The sequence below is a fragment of the Mesoplodon mirus genome, assembly GCF_964341445.2.
Source record: "Mesoplodon mirus genome assembly, chromosome: 19".
In the NCBI taxonomy this organism is placed as follows: Eukaryota; Metazoa; Chordata; class Mammalia; order Artiodactyla; family Ziphiidae; genus Mesoplodon; species Mesoplodon mirus.
This window is the reverse complement of record NC_138995.1, coordinates 49,013,883-49,039,308: the sequence shown is the minus strand read 5'-3', so window position 1 is coordinate 49,039,308 and position 25,426 is coordinate 49,013,883. Positions and strand designations below refer to the sequence as shown.

The 25,426-nt window shown below is 39.9% G+C and overlaps 1 protein-coding gene across 2 annotated transcripts in view; it reads left to right on the top strand.

The window, feature by feature from the left end:
• Positions 1 to 16,488, top strand: part of LOC309794553 (zinc finger protein 550-like) — a 36,180-nt gene extending 19,692 nt beyond the window's left edge. The window contains exons 3-6 of one of the 2 annotated variants that reach the window (XM_082606189.1): positions 167 to 262; positions 4,681 to 4,817; positions 14,167 to 14,265; positions 15,812 to 16,488. In XM_082606189.1, coding sequence (XP_082462315.1) covers positions 167 to 262; positions 4,681 to 4,817; positions 14,167 to 14,265; positions 15,812 to 15,892 — 413 coding nt within the window. In that variant the 3' untranslated portion in view covers positions 15,893 to 16,488. Of the gene's footprint in view, positions 1 to 166; positions 263 to 4,680; positions 4,818 to 8,433; positions 11,478 to 14,166; positions 14,266 to 15,811 lie in introns of those variants that run through there. The other variant, XR_014292142.1, reaches the window with a different exon arrangement.
• The last annotated feature ends 8,938 nt before the right edge of the window (positions 16,489 to 25,426 follow it).

Genomic DNA, 25,426 nt, shown 5'->3' with positions numbered 1-25,426 from the left:
CCTAATGATAACGTTCTTGGCTTTGGTTCCCAGGTCACAGATCAGTTTGGACAAGACCAGCCTCATTCTGAGGTTTCCTCTCCATGTCAAAGTCCCAGACAGGACTGAAACATTTCTTTTTGTCTTTGCTAAAATACGAATATCTTATTTCTTTCTCCACAAACAGGATATTCAGTTCCCAAACCAGATCTAATCCACCCACTGAAGCACAGGCAGGAGCTGTGGGTGGTGAAGAGAAGCCTCTCCCAAAGTGCCTGTCCAGGTGGGTGGCCAAGTGTTGGGCAGGAGGGGTCATGGCAACCTTAACTGAGGGGACCACTGCCTCTGGAATTTCGTGGGAAGCTTCTTGTTGTGGCCTCCTTGGGTGCCTGGGTCAGTGTAGAGCTCTTCGTCTCGAAGTCCCTTTGTCCTCCCACCTCAACAGATTCTTTTCTGCCACAGGGTAAAGAACCTGTTTTATGTATAAGGGCAAGGCTCTGGGCTCCAACTGCTTGGTATTAAAACCTGCCTTTGCCGGTCACCAGCCCAGTGGCAATAGGGAAGTTGCGTGATTTTGTCGGGCCTCCTTTAGCTAATTTAGGCTGTTAATTTTCACTGCAGTAACAGATAATCTCCAAAAGCTGAGTGGCTCAACACATGAAAAGGATTTTTCTCACTCATGGCAGGGCTCGTGTGCGTCAGCGTGTGAGATCGTATCACACGGTTATTCAGAGACCCAGGTGTCACCTGTCTGGCTTTATGGTTATCTTGGCATCATTCTACTGGCAGAGGGGAAATGAGAGGAGGTATGGAGGTCACACCTACATTATTTCCCCTCACACTGTTGACAAGAATTCGGCACTTGGCCATCCCTTTTTTTTTTTTTCAATTTATTTTATTGAAGTATAGTTGATGTACAATGTTGTGTTAGTTTCTGGTATACAGCAAAGCGATTCAGTTATACAGATGTATAATAGTTTACGTCTACTAATCCCAAATTCCCAATCCATCCCTCCCCCACCCCGCCCTCCCCCTTGGCAGCCACAAGCTTATTCTCTATGTCTGTGAGTCTATGTCCCTCTTTTGATGCAGCTGGGAACTGAGGTTTAGCTCTGTGTCCAAGGAGAGCATATGGGTTTCTGCGTTTTGTTTACATCAAACCAGTCTGCTGCACTCAGCCTACTCTTGAAAAAATGAAAATGATAATAATTTCTAACTCATTGGGCTGTTTGAAGATGTAATCATTTGATGCATGAAATTAGTTAGCACCCTGCCTGAGTTATAGTTACGAGCTCAAAAAAAGTCAGCTGTTAGGATCTTTCATGTAATAATAACAATCACAATGCATAATCTCTCACATGTCCTCCTAGACTCAGAATAAAAGAGTTTATGTTACCATCTCTGCCTATAGGCTGCATCCCACCCTTTTCCACCTGTTCATCTGTCCTTCTGTTTGTCAGACAGACGCAATTCCTAGCTGCATTGTCTTCCTGGCCCTCCTTTACTGTAGAGCTTCAAGATGGTATTTGTCTTTGTTTGGCCCACATCTGGGCTGCTAACAGTTGGAGTCACAAAGTGTGTTGATTGGTGCCACTGCAGTCATGGTCTTGCCCCTCTCCTGCTTCCTTGCACTCCCCAGCCAGTTCATGTGTGTCTTTATAGCCTCCTTCACAGCCCGATGGAGTTTCTTCCAAATACTTACCTTTCAATTACATTCCACATGTTCCATCAAATTCTTCATACCTTAGAAGGAAATCATGATCTTGCCCACTCCTCCATCCTCCACAGTATCAGTGGATGGCCTTGTCATTTAGACAGTTGAGAAGGTGGGAAACGACCTTGTGCAAACTCATAACACTCTGCCTCCATCTAACCCAACATTCAGCCATTATCATCCTGCTGATTTTATGTTTTTCACATTGGGTAAATCCATCACCTCCACCACCTCTGTGAGCTCCACTACAAACATCCTGGTCTAAGCTCTCATCATCTTTTGCCAAGACGATGCCAAGACACTTCTAACTGGTTGGCGCACATCTGCTCTGTGTTTCTTCTGATCTGCTCTCTCTCCTGCACCAGCTCCGCCGTCCATGCAAGCATTGATCCAAACATTCACCACTCACTCCCTGAGCCACTGATGTCTTGGCATACAACGTACTTCATGGCCTTCTTTCTTTTTTTTTTTTTTTTTTTTTTTTTTTTTCCCCCGTACGCGGGCCTCTCACTGTTGTGGCCTCTCCCGTTGCGGAGCACAGGCTCCGGATGCGCAGGCTCAGCGGCCATGGCTCACGGGCCCAGCCGCTCCGCGGCATATGGGATCCTCCCAGACCGGGGCACGAACCCGTATCCCCTGCATCGGCAGGCGGACTCTCAACCACTGCGCCATCAGGGAGGCCCATGGCCTTCTTTCTTGCTGCTCAACCTTACAGAGCATCTGTCTCATACCTGTAGCTTCCCTTCCCAACTTTGTGGAAGAGGTCTCGCCCCCTGCCGTGGCTACTTCCTGCACCAGAGACTAAATCACACCTTCTCCTGCAACTTCGGAGGCTTCTCATGCTTCCTTCTAGAAAGGTAACTGGTATTTAGACTCTGTCACCATAGAGTAGCTTTGACTGTCTTGACTTGATGTAGATGGAGTCCCACAGTTTATTCTGTCATGTCTGTCTTCTTTTGATCTTCGTTATGCCTGTGAGAGTCATTCTTGTGGTTCTATATAGTTCAACTCTGTTCTTTCTCAGTACTCAGCAGTATCTCATTGTATGTCCATTCTCCTGTGATTGCCATTTTAATTTTTTCCCATTGTATTATGAACATTCTTGTTCATGTTATTTTTGGAGTATATACTATGTATATATAATATAGTACTCATTTTTGCGGGGAATATACACAGAGAGGAATGACTGGGTCTTAGGGTATGTATATGTTTAGCTTGAACAGAAACTGCCAAACAGTTTTACAGAGTGGCTGCATCTTTTCATGCTCCCACAAGCCATGTGTGAGAGTGCCCATTGCTACATTCTCATCAGCACTTGGTGTCTTCCCCTTTCCTTTCTGAGGCCCAGTGGCGAGGTGGCTCAGAACCACAGCACTGAAACCATTCTTGATGAGGTCATAGCTTTTATCCTAATTACCAAATGTAAGAACAGTACTAACGACAGTGGATAATGGCCCACAATATACTGAACCTTCAACCTGTGCCAGGCACTATGCTAAGTACTTTACAGGTGTGGTCTTGTTAACCCTCATGGCAGCTGGTGCATTAGGAACTGGGCATCTCCCAGTGTTTCAGATTAGGAAATGGTGATTTACAGGTGGTTAATAACTGTCAAGATGACTGCTTCGTAGAGGCAGGGTTTGAACTGAAGTGACAGTCTTCACCACCACGCTGTACTGGTTTTCGATGCAGCAGAAACCTGTTCCACTTTTCTGTACCTCAGCTTTGGTAGCACTTGGTTCCAGTGGTCCCTCTTTTCCAATTCTAACTAGATTGTTCTCTGCCTCTTACTCTGATCGCCTCCTAAATATTGGCTTTGCCTGACAACTCATGGCCCTTTCTTTTTATTGTAATTAATCTCCCAGAATGATCCACCTCTACTCTTAGTTCTTGGGCTCATGCATGTTGTGTCCCATATCCATGCCGTAATATAGACAGGATAGTTAACAGGTATTCATTGCTTTTTGGTGCTTGTAAACACTGTATATACACTGTTTCAATTCATCCTCACAGTGATTTTTGAGACTCTACCTGTACTCTGATTTGTAGGTAGCAGAAGCTTGTGGAAGTTGAACGGCTTGCTGAAGGGCAGAAAACTAGCAAGGCGGTGTTGCTGGGATTTGAGCCTGGGCTGACTCTCCCTAGGTACCGTGATGTCAAACACAATACTCTGTTGGCTTCTAACATTTATATTTGACTACAGTTGTATACGTTTATATTAATCATAAACCTTGGTTTATGACACACTCATCATCTGGCAGTATACTATCATGTTTAATTTATTTTTAAACTTTTCCCAGTCATTTATTTATTTCCCCTGAAAAGGTTATAGTGGGAACTTCCCTGGTGGTCCAGTGGTTAAGACTCCACGCTTCCAATGCAAGGGATGTGGGTTCAATCCCTGGTCGGGGAACTAAGATCCCACATGCCGCACAGCGCGGCCAAAGGATTAAAAAAAAAAAAAAAATTATAGTGAACACCATCAGCCAATGCAAGAACAGGAGTATTACCAACCAATATCCTACCTTGATCTATATATTTCTTCCCTTTCCCATCCTCTCCCTTCCTGACAAAGATAATCACTGTCTTGAACTTGCCTTCATAATTTCATTACTTTATATGTGGGAGTGTTTTGTATTATAAATTGAATTTCTTTTGTAGATGTCGTGGCTTTCAGATTTTCTGTTTCTTGTGCTGGATTTGTTGTTTTGCATCTTTCAAGCAGTTTGTCTATTTCATCTAGTTGTCAATTCATTGGTTTAATTAAAATCGTATCATACCTGTTTGTAAGCATACTTAAACAGAGTATTATATGGTTTTCTGTTTTTTAATTTCTGATAAATGGTTATCATACTTGATTGCTATGGCTTGAACGTGTACCACTCACATTCTTTTGTTGAAATCCTCACCTCCAAAGGTGATGGCATAAGGAGTTGGGGCCTTTGGGAGGTGCAGAAGTCATGAGCGTTCAGTGTCTTATCCAATAGGCTCCAGAGAGATCCCTCGTCCCTTCCACCATGTGAGGACACAGCAAGAAGGCACTAGCTATGAACCAGAAAGAACGCCCTCACCAGAATGTGACCATGCTGGCGCCTTGATCCTGGACTCCCCAGCCTCCAGAACTGTGAGAAACAAATTTCTGTTGTTTGTAAGCTACCCAGGCTTTGGTATGTTGTTACAGCAGCCCAAATGGGCCAAAACATTGATGTAGTTTTCTGATACGTGCTTTTAAAGAATTCAGTGTTAAATTACTAAGAATCACTGTGTGTGAGCTGTAGGTTTTTTTTTCCTTCTTCTCAAAATATTCTGTTACGTCAATATATCACAATGTATTTACTGATTTTTGTGGACATTCACCTATTTCTATAATTATATCCAAAAATTCTCACTATACTACATTGTTCAAGTGAAAGATACTCACTTGTTTCCTTTTTCTTTTTTTTTTTTTTTTTTTTTGGTGGTTATCCACCTTGCTGCACACATGTGCAGGAGTTTTAGTTGTAATTCTTTTTATGAGTGGAATGACTGATCGAAAACAACTTTACAAGATGTTGCCCAGTGTTTTCTAAAGTGATGTTACCAATTTGTTAACTTCACCAGCAATGAATGCGAGATTTCATACACCACATCCTGTCCCACATATGATATTTTTGGGCTCTATAATTTCTTCCAGTTGAATAGGTGCTAACTGGTTTCTTACTCTGGTCTTCACTGGCATTTACCTCATTACCACTGGGGTTGAACTCCTCATTAAAAGTTTTTTGGCCAGTGTGTATCTTCTTGTGGAATAGAATAGAGAGCCCAGAAATAGCCACTTTTTAATTGAAGTATAGGTGATTTACAATATTATATTAGTTTCATGTGTACAACATAGTGATTCCATATTTTTATAAATTATACTCCATTTAAAGTACTTACAAAACAATGGCTCTATTTCCCTGTGCTGTACAGTATATCCTTGTTGCTTATCTATTTCATACATAGTATTTTATACCTCTTAATCCCATACAACTATCTTGCCCCTCCTCCTTTACCTCTCCCTACTGGTAACGACTAGTTTGTTCTCTATATCTATGAGTCTTGTTCCTGTTTTATATATATTGGGTTAGCCAAAAAGTGTCTTTGGTTTTTAAGTAAAAATAAAAGACACATTTTTCATTTTCACCAAGAACTTTTATTTTTATTTATTTTTTAAAAGGATTTTTTTTGTTTTTATATTTTATTTTATTTATTTTTGGCTGCGTTGGGTCTTTGTTGCTGCACGTGGGCTTTCATCTAGTTGCAGTGAGCGGGGGCTACTCTTCATTGTGGTGCGCAGGCTTCTCATTGCGGTGGCTTCTCTTGTTGTGGAGCACAGGCTCTAGGTGCGTGGGCTTCAGGAGTTTTGGCACGCAGGCTCAGGATTTGTAGCTTGAGGGCTCTAGAGTGCTGGCTCAGTGTTTGTGGCACACAGGCTTAGTTGCTTCACGGCATGTGGGATCTTCCCAGACCAGGGCTCGAATCCCTATCCCCTGCACTGGCAAGCAGATTAACCTCTGTGCCACCAGGGAAGTCCCACTACTTTTGTCTTTTAACATCCATAGTTTGTGTGTAGATGATTTCCTACCTATACTTATGTTTGCCTTTACTGGTGAGCTTTCCCATTTCATAATTTTCTTGTTTCTAGTTGTGGCCTTTTCTTTTCTGCCTACAGAAGATCCTTTAGCATTTGTTGTAAAGCTGGTTTGGTGGTGCTGAGTTCTTTTAGCTTTTGCTTGTCTGTAAAGCTTTTGATTTCTCCATAAAATCTGAACGAGAGTCTCACTGGGTAGAGTATTCTTGGTTGTACGTTTCCCCCTTTCATCACTTTAAATATATCATGCCATTCCCTTCTGGCCTGCAGAGTTTCTACTGAAAGTCAGCTGACAGCATTATGGGAATTCCCTTGTATGTTATTTGTTGCTTTCAATATTTTCTTTCTTACCATGTGTCTTGGCATGTTCCTCCTTGGATTAATCTCGTATGGGACTCTGCACTTCCTGTGAACTTGGAGTGACTGTTACCTTTCCCGCGTTAAGGAAGTTTTCAGCTATTATCTCTTCAAGTATTTTCTTGGCCCTTTCTCTCTTCTCCTTCTGGGACCCTTATAATGTGAATGTTAGTGTGTTTGATGTTGTCCCAGATATCTCTAAACTGTCCTCATTTCTTTTCTTTCTTTCTTCTTTGTTCTATGGCAGTGATTTCCACCACTCTCTTCCAGTTCACTGATCCATTCTTCTGCCTCATTTATTCTGCTGTTGATCCCTTTATAGTGTATTTTTCATTTCAGTTATTGTATTCTTCAACTCTGTCCGGTTCTTTTTATTTTCTAACTCTTTGCTAAAAACTTCTTGTAACTTAACCTTCTCTGCATCCTTTCTTTTCCCGAGTTCTTGGGTCATCTTTACAATCATTACTCTTAACTCTTCTTGGGTAGATTGCCCATCTCCACTTCATTTAGTTGTTCCTGTGGGTTTATTTCTTGTTGCTTCATCTGGAACATATTCCTTTGCTGTCTCATTTTGTCTGAATTTCTATTTGTATTTTTATGTGTGTGTTAGGTTCATTATGTTTTTCAACCTTGGAGAAGTGGCCCTCTGTAGGGGATGGACTATTTGTCCCAGCAGTACACTCCCCTCTCATCATCCAAGGGGCAGAGGACAGCTGGTCCTAGGGTAGTTTCTGACCTGTGTTTGAGGACTTAGTTACACAAGCTAAGGGATCATAGTTTTCTTGCTTATGGACTGGCCCCTGGTGAGTAAGGCTGGTCAAGAGGCTTGTGCAGGCTTCCTGGTGGGAGGGGCTGATGCCTACCCACTGGAGGGTGGAGCTGGGTTTTGTCTTTCTGGTGAACAGGGCCATGTCAGGGGTGTCTCTAGAGGTGGCTGTGGACTGAGGAAGTCTTTAGGCAGCCTATCTACCAATGGGTGGGGCTGTGTTCCCACCAAGTTGGCTGTTTGGTCTAAAGCGTCGCAGCATGGGAGCCTACAGGCTTTTGGGTAGGGTTAGGTCTTGGTGCTAATGACCCCAGAAAGACTTCTGCCTTCAGTGACAAGTTAATGTAGATGAATACTCACCAATATCTCCACCTCCAGTGTGTACATCCCCAATGTGAGATACAGCTGCCCCCTGCCTCCCCAGGAGACCCTCCAAGACCAGCAGGTAGGTCTGGTCTACACTCCTATGAAGTCACTGCTTTTGCCCTAGGTCCCAGTGTACATGAGACTGTGTGTGCACTCCAAGAGTGGAGTTTCTGTTTTCCCCAGTCCTGTGGAGCTCCTGCATTCAAGCCCTGCTGGCCTTCAAAAGCCAAATGATCTGGGGCTCCTCCTCCCGATGCTGGACCCTCAGGCTGGGGAGCCTGATGTGGGGCTAAGAACTCCCCTGTGGCAGAACTTCTGTGATATAATTATTCTCCAGTAGTCTCCAGTTTGTGTGTCACCCACCTGGGAGGTATGGGATTTAATTATATTGTGAGTGTGCCCCTCCTACCATCTCGCTCTGGTTTCTTCTTTATGTCTTTGGCTGTAGAATTTTTTTTGGTAGGTTCCAGTCATCTTTATTGTTGGTTGTTCAGCAGTTAGTTGTGATTTTGGTGTGCTCATGAGAAGAGTTGAACACAAGATCCTTCTACTCCACCATCTTGTTTCCTCTCACTGTCACTAGTTGTTTACTTTCCTTTTTTTGGCCACATATTATGTCTTTTTTCTACATTCATCCAGTTCTGGAGTCAGGAAGGTCCAAGATCAGGATTGCTATGGGGTTCAGTTTCCTGGCTTGCAGAGAGCCACCTTCTCGCTATGTCCTCAAATGGAGAGAGAAGTCATCATGTTCATAAGTGAGGACACACAATATGTTAACTTCTTCAGAATAAAAGGAAAAAATAATTTATACAAAAAAAAAAAAAAAAAACGGAAGTCCAGGACCAGATGGCTTCATAGGTGAATTCTATCAAACATTTAGAGAAGACCTAACACCCATCCTTCTCAAACTCTTCCAAAAAATTTCAGAGGATGGAACACTCCCAAACTCATTCTACAAGGCCACCATCACCCTGATAACAAAACCAGACAAAGATAACTACAGAAAAAGAAAATTACAGACCAATATCACTGATGAACCTAGATGCAAAAATCCCCAACAAAATACTAGCAAACAGAATCCAACAGCACATTAAAAGGATCATACACCATGATCAAGTGCGATTTATCCCAGGGATGCAAGGATTCTTCAATATACGTAAATCAATCAGTGTAATACACCATATTAACAAATTGAAGAATAAAAACCATGCTCATCTCAATAGATGCAAAAAAAGCTTTTGAGAAAATTCAACACCCATTTATGATAAAAACACTCCAGAAAGTGGGCATAGAGGGAACCTACCTCAACATAATAAGGCCATATGCCATAAACAACAAACCCACAGCAAACATCATTCTCAGTGGTGAAAAACTGTAAGCATTTCCTCTAAGATCAGGAACAAGACAAGGATGTCCACTGTCACCACTAGTATTCAACATAGTTTTGGAAGTCCTACTAGCCACGGCAGTCAGAGAAGAAAAAGAAATAAAAGTAATCCAAATTGGAAAAGAAGAAGTAAAGCTGTCACTGTTTGCAGATGACATGATACTATACATAGAGAATCCTAAACATGCTACCAGAAAACTACTAGAGCTAATCAATGAATTTGGTAAAGTAGCAGGATACAAAATTAATGCACAGAAATCTCTTGCATTCCTATACACTAACAATGAAAGATCAGAAAGAGAAGTTAAGGAAACACTCCCAGTCACCACTGCAACAAAAAGAATAAAATACCTAGGAATAAACCTATCTAAGGAGGTAAAAGACCTGTACTCAGAAGACTATAAGACACTGATGAAAGAAAACAAAGATGACACAAACAGATGGAGAGATATACCATGTTCTTGGATTGGAAGAATCAATATTGTGAAAATGACTATACTACCCAAGGCAATCTACAGATTCAATGCAATCCCTATCAAATTATCAATGGCATTTTTTACAGAACCAGAAGAAAAAAATCTTTAAATTTGTATGGAGACACAAAACACCCCGAATAGCCAAAGCAATCTTGAGGGGAAAAAACGGAGCTGGAGAAATCAGACTCCCTGACTTCAGACTATACTACAAAGCTACAGCAATCAAGACAGTATGGTAGTGGCACAAAAACAGAAATATTGACCAGTGGAACAAGATAGAAAGCCCAGAGATAAACCCATGCACCTACTGTCAACTAAACTGTGACAAAGGAGACAAGGATATACAATGGAGAAAAGACAGTCTCTTCAATAAGTGGTGCTGGGAAAACTGGACAGCTACATGTAAAAGAATGAAATTAGAACACTCCCTAACACCATACACAAAAATAAAGTCAAACTGGATTAAAGACCTAAATGTAAGACTGGACACTATAAAACTCTTAGAGGAAAACATAGGAAGAACACTCTATGACATAAATCACAGCAAGATCCCTTTTGACCCACTTCCTAGAGAAATGGAAATAAAAAAAAATAATAAACAAATGGGACCTAATGAAACTTAAGAGCTTTTGCACAGCAAAGGAAACCATAAGACGAAAAGACAACCCTCAGAATGGGAGAAAATATTTGCAAACGAAGCAGCTGACAAAGGATTAATCTCCAAAATATACAAGCAGCTCATGCAGCTCAATATCAAAAAGCAAACAACCCAATCCAAAAATGGGCAGAAGAGCTAAATAGACGTTTTTCTAAGAAGACATACAGATGGGCCAAGAGGCACATGAAAAGCTGCTCAACATCACTAATTATTAGAGAAATGGAAATCAAAGCTACAGTGAGGTGTTACCTCACACCAGTAGAACGGGCATCATCAGAAAATCTAGAAACAACAAATGCTGGAGAGGGTGTGGAGAAAAGGGAACCTTCTTGCACTCTTGGTGGGAATGTAAATCGATATGGCCACTATGGAGAACAGTATGGAGGTTCCTTACAAAACTAAAAATAGAATTACCATATGACTCAGCAATCCCACTACTAGGCATTGATATATACACAGTAATGTGTATAAAATAGATAACTATAAGAACCCACTGTGTAAAAAAACTAAATTTAAAAAGAATCTGCATATAGCAGCAAGGTGGGTAACCACAAAAAAATAAATAACTAAAAAGGAAACAAGTGAGTATCTTTAACTGAACAGTATACTCTAGTCAGAATTTATGGATATAATTATGGAAACAGGTGAATGTCCACAAAAATTAATAAATACATTGTGATATACTGGCGTAACAGAGTATTTCAAGAAGAAAGAAAGCTATAGTGCACACATTGTGATTCTTAGTTATTTAACTAAGAATATGCTTTTTTAAAAGCATATATCAGAAGACTATAGTAATGTCTTGGTCATTCAGGCTGTTGTGACAACATACCACAGCCTGGGTAGCTTACAAACAGAAGTTTGTTTCTCAGAGTTTTGGAAGCTGGGAAGCCCAGGATCTAGGTGCCAGCATGGTCACATTCTGGTGAGGGCCTTATTCCTGGTTCATAGCTGGTGTCTTCTCGCTGTCATGGTGGAAGGAGCGAAGGATCTCTCTGGAGCCTGTCTGATAAAACACTGATCCCATTCAGGAGGGTTCCACCCTCATGACTTACACAGTCCCACCTCTTAATACCATCATCTTTGGATGTAAGGATTTCAACATGTAGGGGACACATTCAAGCCATAGCAATCAACAATGATACTATTTATCAGAAATTAACAGAAAACTATATTTTCTTTAAATATACTTACAAGCAAGTATGATGTAATAATTAAACCAAGTGATGAACTAACAACTAGATGAAATAGACAAATTGCTTGAAAGATGCAAAACAACACATCCAACACAAGAAACAAAAATCTGAAATGCACCACATCTACAAAAGAAATTCAATTTATAATAGAAAACACTCCCACTATAAAGTAATGAAATTATGAAAGCAAGTTGAAGACAGTGATTCAGGAAAAGAGAGGATTGGAAAAAGAAGAAATGTATAGATAGAGGTAGGATATTGGTTGGTAATACTCCTGTTCTTGCATTGGCTGATGGTGTTCACTATAATCTTCATAGAGAAAATAAACGATGGAAAAAGTTTAAGAATAAACATGACAGTGCACTGACAAAAGCGTGTCATTAAGGTTTATGATTAATATAAACCTATACATCTGTAGTCAATTATAAATTTTAGAAGTCAACAGAGTGTATTGTGTTTGACATCATGGTACCTGGGGAGAATCAGCCCAGAAACAAATTCTAGCAACACCCCCTTGCTAGTTTTCTGCCCTTCAGCAAGCCATTCAACTTCCACAAGCTTCTGCCCCCTCACCTACAAATCAGTACAAATAGAGTCTCTCAAAAATCACTGTGAGGATGAATCACACTGCACCTACAGGGCAAGGACCAAAAAGCTATGAATACTTGTTAACTATCCTGTCTATATCACAGCATGGACACGGAACACAACATGCATGAGTTGAAGCTGAAGAACGAAGTAGAGGTGGATCATTCAGGGAAACTAATTACAGTTAAAAGAAGACAAGGCCATGAGATGCCAGGCAAAGCCTTTTTTTTTTTTTTTTTTTTTGGCTATGCTGCACAGCATACAGGATCCCAGTTCCCTGACTAGGGATTTTGAACCCATGCCCCCTGCAGTGGAAGCAGAGAGCCCTAACCAGTGGACTGCCAGGGAGTTCGCCAGGCAAAGCCAGTATTGAGGGGGCAATCAGACTAAGACGCAGGGAACAATACAGTCAGAATTGGAAAAGAGGGACCACTGGAACCAAGTGCTACCAAAGCCCAGGTGCAGAAAAGTGGAACAGGTTTCTGCTGTATCAAAAACAAGTACAGCGTGGTGGTGAAGAATGTCACTTCAGTTCAAACCCTGCCTCTACGAAGCAGTCATCTTGACAGTTATTAACCACCTGTAAATCACCATTTCCTAATCTGAAACACTGGGAGATGCCCAGTTCCTAATGCACCAGCTGCCATGAGGGTTAACAAGACCACACCTGTAAAGTACTTAGCATAGTGCCTGGCACAGGTTGAAGGTTCAGTATATTGTGGGCCATTATCCACTGTCGTTAGTACTGTTCTTACATTTGGTAATTAGGATAAAAGCTATGACCTCATCAAGAATGGTTTCAGTGCTGTGGTTCTGAGCCACCTCGCCACTGGGCCTCAGAAAGGAAAGGGGAAGACACCAAGTGCTGATGAGAATGTAGCAATGGGCGCTCTCACACATGGCTCGTGGGAGCATGAAAAGATGCAGCCACTCTGTAAAACTGTTTGGCAGGGCCTCCCTGGTGGCGCAGTGGTTGAGAGTCCGCCTGCCGATGCAGGGGATACGGGTTCGTGCCCCGGTCTGGGAGGATCCCATATGCCGCGGAGCGGCTGGGCCCGTGAGCCATGGCCGCTGGGCCTGCGCGTCCGGAGCCTGTGCTCCGCAACGGGAGAGGCCACAACAGTGAGAGGCCCGCATACCGCAAAAAGAAAAAAAAAAAAAAAAAAAAAAACTGTTTGGCAGTTTCTGTTCAAGCTAAACATATACATACCCTAAGACCCAGTCATTCCTCTCTGTGTATATTCCCCGCAAAAATGAGTACTATATTATATATACATAGTATATATCTCCAAAAATAACATGAACAAGAATGTTCATAATACAAGAAATAGGGAAAAAAACGGCAATCAGGAGAATGGACATCCTTACAATGAGATACTGCTGAGTACTGAGAAAGAACAGAGTTGAACTATATAGAACCACAAGAATGACATAATGAAGATCAAAAGAAGACAGACATGACAGAATAAACTGTGGGACTCCATTTACATCAAGTCAAGACAGTCAAAGCTACTCTATGGTGACAGAGTCTAAATACCAGTTACCTTTCTAGGAGGAAGCATGAGAAGCCTCTGAAGTTGCAGGAGAAGGTGTGATTTAGTCTCTGGTGCAGGAAGTAGCCACGGCAGGGGGCGAGACCTCTTCCACAAAGTTGGGAAGGGAAGCTACAGGTATGAGACAGATGCTCTGTAAGGTTGAGCAGCAAGAAAGAAGGCCATGAAGTACGTTGTATGCCAAGACATCAGTGGCTCAGGGAGTGAGTGGTGAATGTTTGGATCAATGCTTGCATGGATGGTGGAGCTGGTGCAGGAGAGAGCTGATTGGAAGAAACACAGAGCAGATGTGAGCCAACCAGTTAGAAGTGTCTTGGCATCGTCTTGGCAAAAGATGATGAGAGCTTAGACCAGGATGTTCGTGGTGGAACCCATGGAGGTGGTAAAGGTGATGGATTCATGCAATATGGAAAACAAAATAAGCAGGATGATAATGGCTGAATGTTGGGTTAGATGGAGGCAGAGTGTTATGAGTTTGCACAAGGTCCCACCTTCTCAACTCTCTGAAAAACAGGGCCATCTACTGAAACTGGAGGATGGAAGAGTGGGCAAGATCATGATTTCCTTCTTATGCATGAAGAATTCGATGGAACATGTGGGATATAATGCAAAAGTAAGTAGCTGGAAGAGGCTGTCGGGCTGAGGAGGGGGTTAGAGACACATCAACTGAGCTGTGCAAGGAAGCAGGAGAGGGGCAAGAGCATTACTCTGCAGTGGTGCCAATCTAGACACTTGATGACTCCAACTATTCCCAGCAGCCCAGATGTGGGCCAGACATAGCCAAGTGTCATCTTGAGGTTTTACAGTAGAGAGCCAGGAAGATAATGCAGCTAGGGATTGCTTCTATCTGACAAATGGGAAGATAGATGAATGAATGGATGGAAAAGGGTGGGATGCAGAGTATAGGCAGAGACAATAAAATAGGAAAATGATACCCCCAAAGGAAGACAATAATTTTCCAGTTACCAGTCAAAAAGAAACTGAGATCTATGAATAGATGAACAAAGAATTGAAAAATAATCATCTCAAAAAAACTGTATGAGCTAAAACAGACAACTCAACAAAATCAGGAAAACAATACATGATCAAAATAAGTTAAATGAAGAGACAGAAACTTTAACATACAACCAAACATATATTCTGGAGCTGAGAATACAATGATGAATCAGAAATTCCATAGAGAGCTTTAACAGATCTGATCATGCAGTAGAACCACTGAATTTAAAGACAGATCATTTGAAATTACACAGTTGCGGGAGGGGAAGAAAAGAATGATAAAGAGTGAAGAAAGCCTATGAGACTTTTAAGAACCAATATATGCATTATGGGAGTCCTTCTAGAAGGAGAAGAGAAGTGGCAATAAACTTACTTAAAGAAATAACGGGTGAAAACATCCCAAATATATAGAGAGATATGGACCATCCAGATAAATGAATCTCAGAGTTCCCCAGTCAGTTTCAACACAGAGAAGACTTCAACAGGACACTTTATAATCAAACTGTCAAAATCAAAGACAGATTTTTGAAAGCAGCAAAGAAAAAGCAGTTTGTTATACACAAGAGATTCTGGAGGAGTGTCGTGGGTTTCTTCTCAGAAACGTTTGTACCCTTTCCGTTATAAACTCTGAGGATCTAATGTACAGCACAGTGACTATAGTTAATAGTATTGTATCACATACATGAAATTTGCTAGGAAAGGAGATTTTAAGCATTCTTACCAAAAAAAGTGATGGACTGGAGGGGTGGGATAGGGAGGGTGGGAGGGAGGTAGATGCAAGAGGTAAGGGATATGGGAACAGATGTATATGTATAACTGATTCACTTTGTTATAAAGCAGAAACTAATACACCATTGTGAAGCAATTATACTCCAATAAAGTTGTAAAAAGTGATGGATGTGTTAATTAACTTGATTGTAGTTATATTTTCACAGTGTGTACTTATATCAAATCACTTTGTATAATTTAAACATTTATATTTAAAGTATATAATATATATAAATTTATTTTTTGTCAGTTATATGTCAGAAAATTTTTAATGAAGGCAAGATCAGATTTTTCCAGGAGGAAAAAACAAAACAACAAAAAAACCCTGAGTAGTTTATCACCTCTAGAACTGCTTCACAGGAAGTCCTAATGGAATTCTTCAATAAAAATTTTAGGGATTTCCCTCGTGGTCCAGTGGTAAAGAATCCACCTTCCAATGCAGGGGACGTGGGTTCGATCCCTGGTCGGGGAACTAACATCCCACATGCAACTAAGCCTGCATGCCACAACTACTGAGCTCATGCGCCTCAACTACAGAGAAGCCTGCACGCCACAATGAAAGATCCCACATGCCACAATGAAGATCCCATGTGTTGCAACTAAGACTCGACACAGCCAAAAATAAATTAATTAAATTTTTAAAAAATAATATAAAAACGTGGAAGTATAGATCGTACTGTAAAGGCACATGTATAGTCAAATTCGGAATACTCTTAATACAGAAAGCTAGAAATTTCCAGTTATTAGATAGGTACTGGAAATGTAATGTACAACATGATGACTGTAGTTAACACTGCTGTATGGTATATTTGAAAGAGTAAATCCTGAGAGTCCTCATCACAAGGGAAAAAACTTTTTTTTGTATCTATGTAAGATGGGTATAACTAAGCTTATGTGGTAATCATTTCACAATATATGAAAGCCAAGTTATTAAGCTGTACACCTTAAACTTATACAGTGCTGTATGTTGATTATATCTCAATAAAACTAGAAAAAAGAATATGCCAATATAGTGGTATGCATAAATCACTTTTAAGTCTAGTATAAAAGGTAAAAGACAAAACCATTAAAATAACTGTGACTAGTGTAATTTGATATGGATAAACAATATTAAAATGTAAATTGTGAAATCAGTAACAATATGTGGGTTGGAGAAGTGAAATGTTACAAATTTTGCATGCAAGTGAAGTTGTCATCATTAGCTTAAAATAGATGTTATATCTATGTTTTATGTATGCCTCATAGTAAACACAAAGAAAAAAACCTCTAGTCAATTCAAAACATGAAGGGAAAGGAATCACAGCATACCACAATCAAGAAAAAAAAGTCACAAAGGAACACAGGAAGAGAGGAAGTAAAAAATGACTTTTAAAAAGTCAGAAAACAACAAAATCACAATGGTAACTCCTTACTATCAATAATTACTCTCAGACATAGGCTAAAAATGAATGATTGGAAAAGATATTCCATGCAAATGATAACCAAAAATGGTCAAAGGGTAGCTACACTTATTTAAGACAAAATAGGCTTTAAGTCAGAAACTGTCAGAGAGACAAAGATTGTCACTGCATAATGATGAAGGGGTCAGTTTATCAAGAAAAATATAAAAATGTAAAATTTATATATAGCCAACATCAGAGCTCCTAAAAATATATGCAATCTTTCACAGGTCTGAAGGGAGAAATAGACAGCCATACAATAATAGTTGGGGGACTTCAATACCTCACTTACAATTATGGACAGATCATTCAGAGAGAAATGATCTAATGATTCAGAGAGAAATGATCTAATGATCCTAATCTCATCAATTAGAAACAGCAGATTTGAACTATCAGTCCAGTTAAACCTAAGAGACATATGCAGAACACTCCATCCAAGCAGTAGAATACACAGTCTTCTTAAATACATACAGAACATTCTCCAAGATCATATGTTAGGCCAAAATACAAGTCTTAAGAAATTTAATAAGATTAAAATCATATCAAGTATCTTTTCTGACCACAATTGTATGAAACTAGAAATTAGTAACAGAAAATGAAAAATGGAGAATTTAAACAATATACTCTTGAGAAAAATCACTCAAAGAAGAAATCAAAAAGACAATTTAAAAATACCTTGAAACAAATGGAAATGGAAATGTAACACACCAAGTCTTATGAGATGTAGCAAAAGTAGTTCTAAGAGGGATGTTTATACCAATAAATGCCTACATTAAGAAAAAAGATCTCAAAAGTCTAACTTCATACCTCAAGGAACTAAAAAAAAAGAACACAGGCCAAAGTTAGCAGAAGGAAGGAAATAATTATTAGAGAAGAAATATATTAAATAGAAACTAGAAAAACAACAAAAGATCAACAAAACTAAGAGTTGACTTTTTGAAAGGATAAACAAAATTGACAAATCTTAAGCTAGACTAACCATGAACATAGAAGACTCAAGGAAAGAAAATTGTACATGATAGAGGAGACATTACAACTGATGCCAACGAAATGAAAAGGATCAAAAGAGACTACTGTGAACAACTGTATGCCAACTATTATGGATAAGCTACAAGAAGTGGACAAATTTGGGGAAACATACAGTGTACCATGACTAAATCATGGAGACATAGTAAATCTGAACAGACCAATGAGTAAGGAGATTGAATCAGTAATCAAAATCCCAGGACCAGATGGCTTCACTAGTGAATTCTACCAAACATTTAAAGAATGCCAATCCTTCTCAACCTCTCCCAAAAAACTGAAGAGGAGAAACACTTCCAAATACATTGTATGAGGCCAGTGTTTTAAACTGATACCAAAGCCAAATAAGGCTACTACAAGAAAACTACAGGACTTCCCTGGCAGTTTCTAGGATGCGATGATGTTCAACCTATGCAAATTAATAAATGTGATATACCACATTAAAATGAGTGATAAAAAGCATATGATCATCTGAATAGATGCAGAAAAAGCATTTGATGAAATTTAACATTCTTTCATGATAAAGATTAAACAAATTAGGTATAGAAGGAACTTACTTCAACATAGTAAAGGCCCTATATGACAAGTCCACCATTAACAACATACTGAGTTAGAAAAGCTGAAAGTTTTTCCTCTAAGATCAGGAAGAAGACAAGGGTGCTCACTGTCACCACTTCTAGTCAACTATCACCACTTCTAGTCAACAAAGTAGTGGAAGTCCTTGCCAGAGCAATTAGGCAAGAAAAAGAAATAAAAGGCATCCAAATTGGAAAAGAAGAAAAACTGTCTCTGCAGTTGACATGATATATAGAAATCCTAAAGACTCCACCAAAAAACTGTTAGAACTAATAAATTCAGTAAAGTTGCAGGACACAAAATTAATATACAAAAATTAGTTCAATTTCTGTACACCAATGAATATTCTGAAAAAGAAAATCCTATTTACAATAGCATCAAAACCAAAAGATACCTAGAATAAATTTAACCAAGGAGGTGAAAGATCTGTGCACTGAAAACTATAGAGTGAAAGTAAAAACTAAGTGAAAGATTGAAGACACAAACAAATGGAAATTTATCCTGTGTTCATGGATTGGAAGAATTAATATTATTAAAATGCCTAGATTTAATGCAATCCCTTATCAAAATTCCAATAGCATTTTTTATAGAAATAGAAGAAACAATTTTAAAATTAATATGGAATCATAAAGACCCTGAATAGCCAAAACAATCTTGTACAAGAACAAAGCTGATGGCATCATACTTCTTGATTTCAAAATACACTACAAAGCTATACTAATAAAAACAGTATAGTTCTGGAATTAAAACAGACATATAGATTAAAGGAACAGAATAGAGAGCCCAGAAATAAATTATGCATTTACAGGCAACTGATCTTTGCCAGTGGTGCCAAGAACACAAAATGGCAAAAGGACAGACTCTTCAATAAATGGTGTTGGGTATACTGGGTATCCATGTGCAGAATAAGGAGGTTTCACACAATATAAAAAATCAGTTCCAATATATAACCTGTATATAATGGAATATTATTCAGCCTTAAGGACTAAGGAAATCCTTCCATTTGGTACAACATGGATGAAACAGGAGGACATTTAGTTAAGTGAAATAAGCCAGAATGAGAAAGATAAATACTGTATAATATCACTTATATGTTGAATCTAAAAAAGTCAAACTTATAAAAGGGGGTAGAATTGTGGTTGCCAGGTGCTGGAGTTTGGGGGTATTGAAGACATAATGGTCAAAGGTACAGTTTCAGTTACGCAGTATGAATAAGTGCTAGAGATCTAATGTACACCATGGTGACTATAGTTAATAATATTGTGTACTTGAAAGTTGCTAAGAGTAAAGCTTAAGTGTTCTCACCACACACACTAAAATGGTAACTATGTGAGATGAGGGAAATATTAGCTTGATTTTGTAAACATTTCACATGTATACATATATCAAAACATCACGTTGTACACCTTAAATATACAAAATTTTTATCAATTATACCTCAATAAACCTGGGGAAAAAAGATAAAATAGCCCAAAGCAGAGAACAGAATGGTGGTTTCCAGGAGCTTAGAAATGGGGTGATGTTGGTCAAAGGGTACAGAGTTTCAGATATACAAGATAAGTAAGTTCTGGAGATCTACTGTAGAAACAAACACAAACCTCTAAACATAAGACCTGAAACTGTAAAACTCCTAAAGAAAAAGGGGGATAGATTCACAACATTAGTCTAGACAATGATTTCATTGATATGACACCAAAAGCATGGGTGACAAAAGCAAAAATAGTCAAGTGGGACTACTTCAAACCAAAGTTCTGTACAGCAAAGGAAACAATCAATAGAATGAAAAGGCAACCTACAGAAAAGGAGAAAATATTTGCAAATCATATATCTGATAAGAGGTTAATATCCAAAATATATACAGAGCAACAGTTTTAAAAAATTAATAACTTGATTTAAAAATTAGCTAAAGGGCTTCCCTGGTGGCACAGTGGTTGAGAATCTGCCTGCCAATGCAGGGGACACAGGTTCGAGCCCTGGTCTGGGAAGATCCCACATGCCGTGGAGCAACTAGGCCTGTGAGCCACAACTACTGAGCCTGCGCATCTGGAGCTTGTGCTCCGCAGCAAGAGAGGCCGCAACAGTGAGAGGCCCATGCACCGCAATGAAGAGTGGCCCCCACTCGCTGCAACTAGAAGAAAGCCCACACATAGAAATGACCCAACACAGCCAAAAATAAATAAATAAAGGTGACTTGCTGTTGCCATGGAAAGACTCAAAAAGTATCTTACAGGGTATTCAATCCACCTGAAAAATAAAGCATAGAAAAAGCACTAAAAAAAAAAAAAATTAGCTAAAGACTTGAATAGATATTTCTCTAAAGAAGACATACAAATGGCCAACAGGTATATATGAAAAGGTGCTCAACATCACTAACCATCAGGGAAATGCAAATAAAAACTACAAGGAGATATCACTTCACAAATGTCAGGATGACTATTATCAAAAAGCCACAAGACAAGAAGTGCTGGTGAGCTGGTGAGGATGTGGAGAAACTGAAACCCTTGTACACTGTTGGCGGGAATTCAAAGTGTTGGAGCAGCTATGGAAAACAATGTGGAGGTTCCTCAAAAAAGTAAAAATAGAACTACCATACGATCCAGCAATCCTACTTCTGGGTATTTATCCTAAAGGGTCAAAATCAGGGTATTGAGATATCTTCACTCCCATGTTCATTATAGCATTATTCACAATATTCAAGATGTGAAAACTTATTGACAGATGAATGGATAAAGAAAATACACATATATGCAATATAATTTTATATATTACTATATGATATATAACATATATTAGATATTTAGCCTATCACATTTTTTAGGCTGGATAATATATTAAATATATAAATGTATATGTAAGTATATAAATGTTTCTTTTATATATAAAATACAGAATATTCAGCCTCAGAAAATAAGCAAATTCTGCAGTATGTGCCAACGTGGATGAACCTTGAGAATATTATGCTAAGTGAAATAAGCCAATCACAGAAAAACAAGGTATATGACTCCACTATTGTATGAGGTATCTAAAATAGTCAAATCCATACAATCAAAGAGTGTAACCATGGTTGCCAGAGGCTGGGGGGAGGGGGAATTGAAGAGTTACTAATCAATGAGCATAAAGTTTCAGTTCATCAAGATGAATTAATTCTTGAGATCTACTACATACATCATTGTACCTACAGCCAACAATACTGTATTATACAGTTAAAAATTTGTTAAGAGTTAAAAATTTGTTAAGAAGGTGTATCTCATGTTAAATAGTCTTAACACAATATAATTTTAAATTTTAAATAAGTAAATATTTCAACAGACATTGATAATGTCCCCTTGGGGCAACACAGTCACCTGTTGAGAACCACTTCATTTTTAAAAAACAGTGTATCAAAATTTTTTTGATAAAATGCAATATTAAAAAAGACCTAAGTCAATACTTTAAGAGGCAGAAAAAGGAATGTGGAAAGAATATATGTGACATGAACATAAGGCAAGGTAGCCTCAGAGTGGCAGCATTTGGATCGAAATATTTCTGGGATGACACAGGATGGCAACTTGTATTTTCACAGCGTGGGCACAGGGGTGCCCCTCAGCACGACCAGCCTCATGAGTGGCTCCCAGGGTATTAAGCTTTCCCCCAGTAAGTCGGGGAGGATGGAGCTCAGACTGGCTCCCAAAAGTGCATTGGCTTCCTCTATTTTCTGGATCTTTAATCTCTTGGTAATACCTGTGTTCCTATGAAAGTAGTACATTGAACAGCCAAAGCTTAAGTGTAATGATAAATTATGGGTATGTTCCTTACTCTTTCCAGACAGATTTCTAAGCCCTCTACTTACAATTATAGTCCTACAGTTAACTATGTGTTTGGGCCCCATCGTCTGGGGTACTGTCACCGTGGTCTTCATCCTACATAGGTTGAAGCCATGAGTCCAATCCAGTCACAAAAAAACAGCCCTTCCCCCAGTCCTAACCATGAAACCAGAGCCACACACATCATGTTATACCTAGTGAGGTGTTGCTTCCTTTTCCTCACACTCTTTCATTTTGACCGTTTAGAGGACTCTATTGTTATTTTAGGCTAGTGAGTGGTGAACATATCTTGTTTGTTGCTTCATGTTTCTCAACATTTGGCCCTTTTATAGTCATTGTCAGTGATACTCATATCTCTCAGTTTTGCTTTGCTTCCTGGACAGTGAAACTGTAACTGAATGACTCTGTTCTCTAAAGGGCATTCAATCATTCTTTCCATCATCTGTTAATATTTAGGAGTTTCAGATTCTCCCTAGGGATTTGTGATTCAATGAACAATGGATGGAGAAATAATGTCCCAGAACTCATAAATCCTATAACAGATGTACACGTTAACATTATGCATATAATTAATTATATAAAGATTACTCAAATTAACTATGCTAGGTTCTTCAATGAAGAAATTCATGAAATTCTGCAATAGTGTGGTAGAGGAAGATTTTTTGTTTGGAGATCTGAAAGAAGCCTCTCACTATGAAAGTTTGTGATGGATTTTCTAAGCATAGTTCAGGTGCTTCTGACATTAGGACAACCAACTGGAAGAATCTCATGGAAGTCTTGTGCAGCCTCAGGGTAATGGTAGAAATCTGATGTTTTGAGAATAATAGAGACATGGGTAGGACAGCACGATATGAAACTGGAAAGAAAATCGACAGATGGTTCTGGATAAGCACTTGGGACAGACCAAGAATTCTGAAGTTTGTCTTAAGAAAAATTATAGGCTAATGAAGGGGTCCAATCAGGTAAGTAAAAATGAATTTTAATGCTTTTGTCATATAACCTTTATACTACAGTTAAGTGTTTAACACACCACCATGATACAATATTAGAGTATTGTGACATGCACAGGGCTAGCCTTTCCTTCTGTGCACTTACACACTGCCTGCCTGAAACCTGCCAATAGTCTCCATTGCTTTGTGCACACCTGTAGCAAGACCCTGCAGCTACTGAAGGGCATGCCAACAGCCAAGGCCCCCACAGTTGCTTGTAGGCCTGAATTAAGCCGTATCTCCTGTTACAGGCCTACACCACTGGGCTTACTTACAACTACCCTCCTGAAGCTATGTACATGCACTGCCTGGCCCAAACCCCCATTACTGGCCTCCAGTGCTGTGGCACATGGCTGGGGAGATCTTGCAGCCACAGTAGTGCATGTCAACAGCCAGGGCCTCCACAGCTCCTTGTGGCCTCAGATTTGACCCTATCTCATGTCACTGACCTGCACTACTGGATTCACCTTCAACTAGCCCCTCTAGCTGTATGCCTGCATACCCCCAGCCTAACTCTTAACCCCAGGCATCTACTACATGCACCCATGGCAAGACACAACCTCCCTGGTTGTGCACACTGCCAGCGCACTCACAGTTGACCCTGGCCTTTACAGTTTACCCTGGCCCCCACCGCTACACATGTGTCTGGAACTGGCCCCTGACAGTTTACATGCACCTGCAGCTGGACCCCACAGGTGAGCATATACACACCACCAGCTCTGGCTACCACTGCTCCATGCCTTGTTCCCTAGCCACTGGACCTGGAGGTGCTGCTAAGGACCCCAAAAGTCCTTGCAGCCTCTGTGGACCCCCTATGTCACTCACCAATGACCATGAAGTTGTTGATGCCTTGTACCCCAGCAGCCTGAGCCAGAGTCACCACTCCCACCCAGACCCAGAGACAACACACATATTCACACTTCATGCCTTGCAGCACTAGAACCAGGGTCTCAACATGTTCCAGCATGCCTCCACCTGCAGGTGAAGTTCTTTCCTTTCCAAAGTCAGTCCATAAAGTCTGGAAGAAGTGACTTCTTCGAGTGGACAGACACCCATGCAAAGCTACAGAGATCATGAAGAATCAGGGAAACATGATACCACCAAAGGAACACAGTAGGCATCCTATAACTGACTCACACAAAAAAGGCGCTACATGAATTGCCTGACAAATAATTCAAAATAGTTGATTTAAAGATGCTCAGAGAGCTACAAGATAACAGCTAAACAGTTTAACAAAATCAGTAAAACAATACAAGAACAAAATGAGAAGTTCAATAAAGATAGAGAGCTTTAAATAAAAAGACCAAACAGTTTTGGAGCTGAATAATACAATGACTGAACTGAAGAATTCAATAGAGAGCTTTAACATCAAAATAGCATAAGGAGAAGAAAGAACTGGTGAGCTCAAAGGAAGATTATTTAAAATTATCCTCTCAGAAGGAGAAAGAGAAAAGATGAAGAAGAAGATTGAGAACTACAGAACGTATGGGACACCATTAAGAGAAGCAATCTATGCATCATTGGAATACCAGAAGGAGAAGAGAGAGAGAAAGTAAGACTCTTTAAAAGAAATAATGTCTAGGGGCTTCCCTGGTGGTGCAGTGGTTGAGAGTCCGCCTGCCGATGCAGGGGACACAGGTTCGTGCCCCAACCTGGGAAGATCCCACATGCTGCAGAGCAGCTAGGCCCATGAGCTGTGACCACTGAGCCTGCGCATCCGGAGCCTGTGCTCCACGACGGGAGAGGCCACAACAGTGAGAGGGCCGCGTCCCGCAAAAAAAAAAAAAAAAAAAGAATGTCTTGAGAGCTTCCCAAACCTGGGGAGAAATACTGGCATCCAAGTTCATGAAGCTAATAGATAAAACATTTCACTCTAAAACAGTCATCTCCAAAATACCATAAAATTGTGTAAAATCAAAGACTAAGTGAGAATTTTCAAAGCATCAAGAGAAAAAAATTTTCTCTCATATAAAGGAACCCCCAGGGACTTCCCTGGTGGTCCAGTGGCTGGGACTCCGCACTCCCAATGCAGGGGGCCTGGGTTCTACCCCTGGTCGGGGAACTAGATCCCACATGCCACAACTAAGAGTTCTCATACCACAACTAAAGATCCCACATGCCACAACTAAAAGATCCCACACGCCACAACTTAGGATCCCGCATGCTGCAAAGAAGACCCC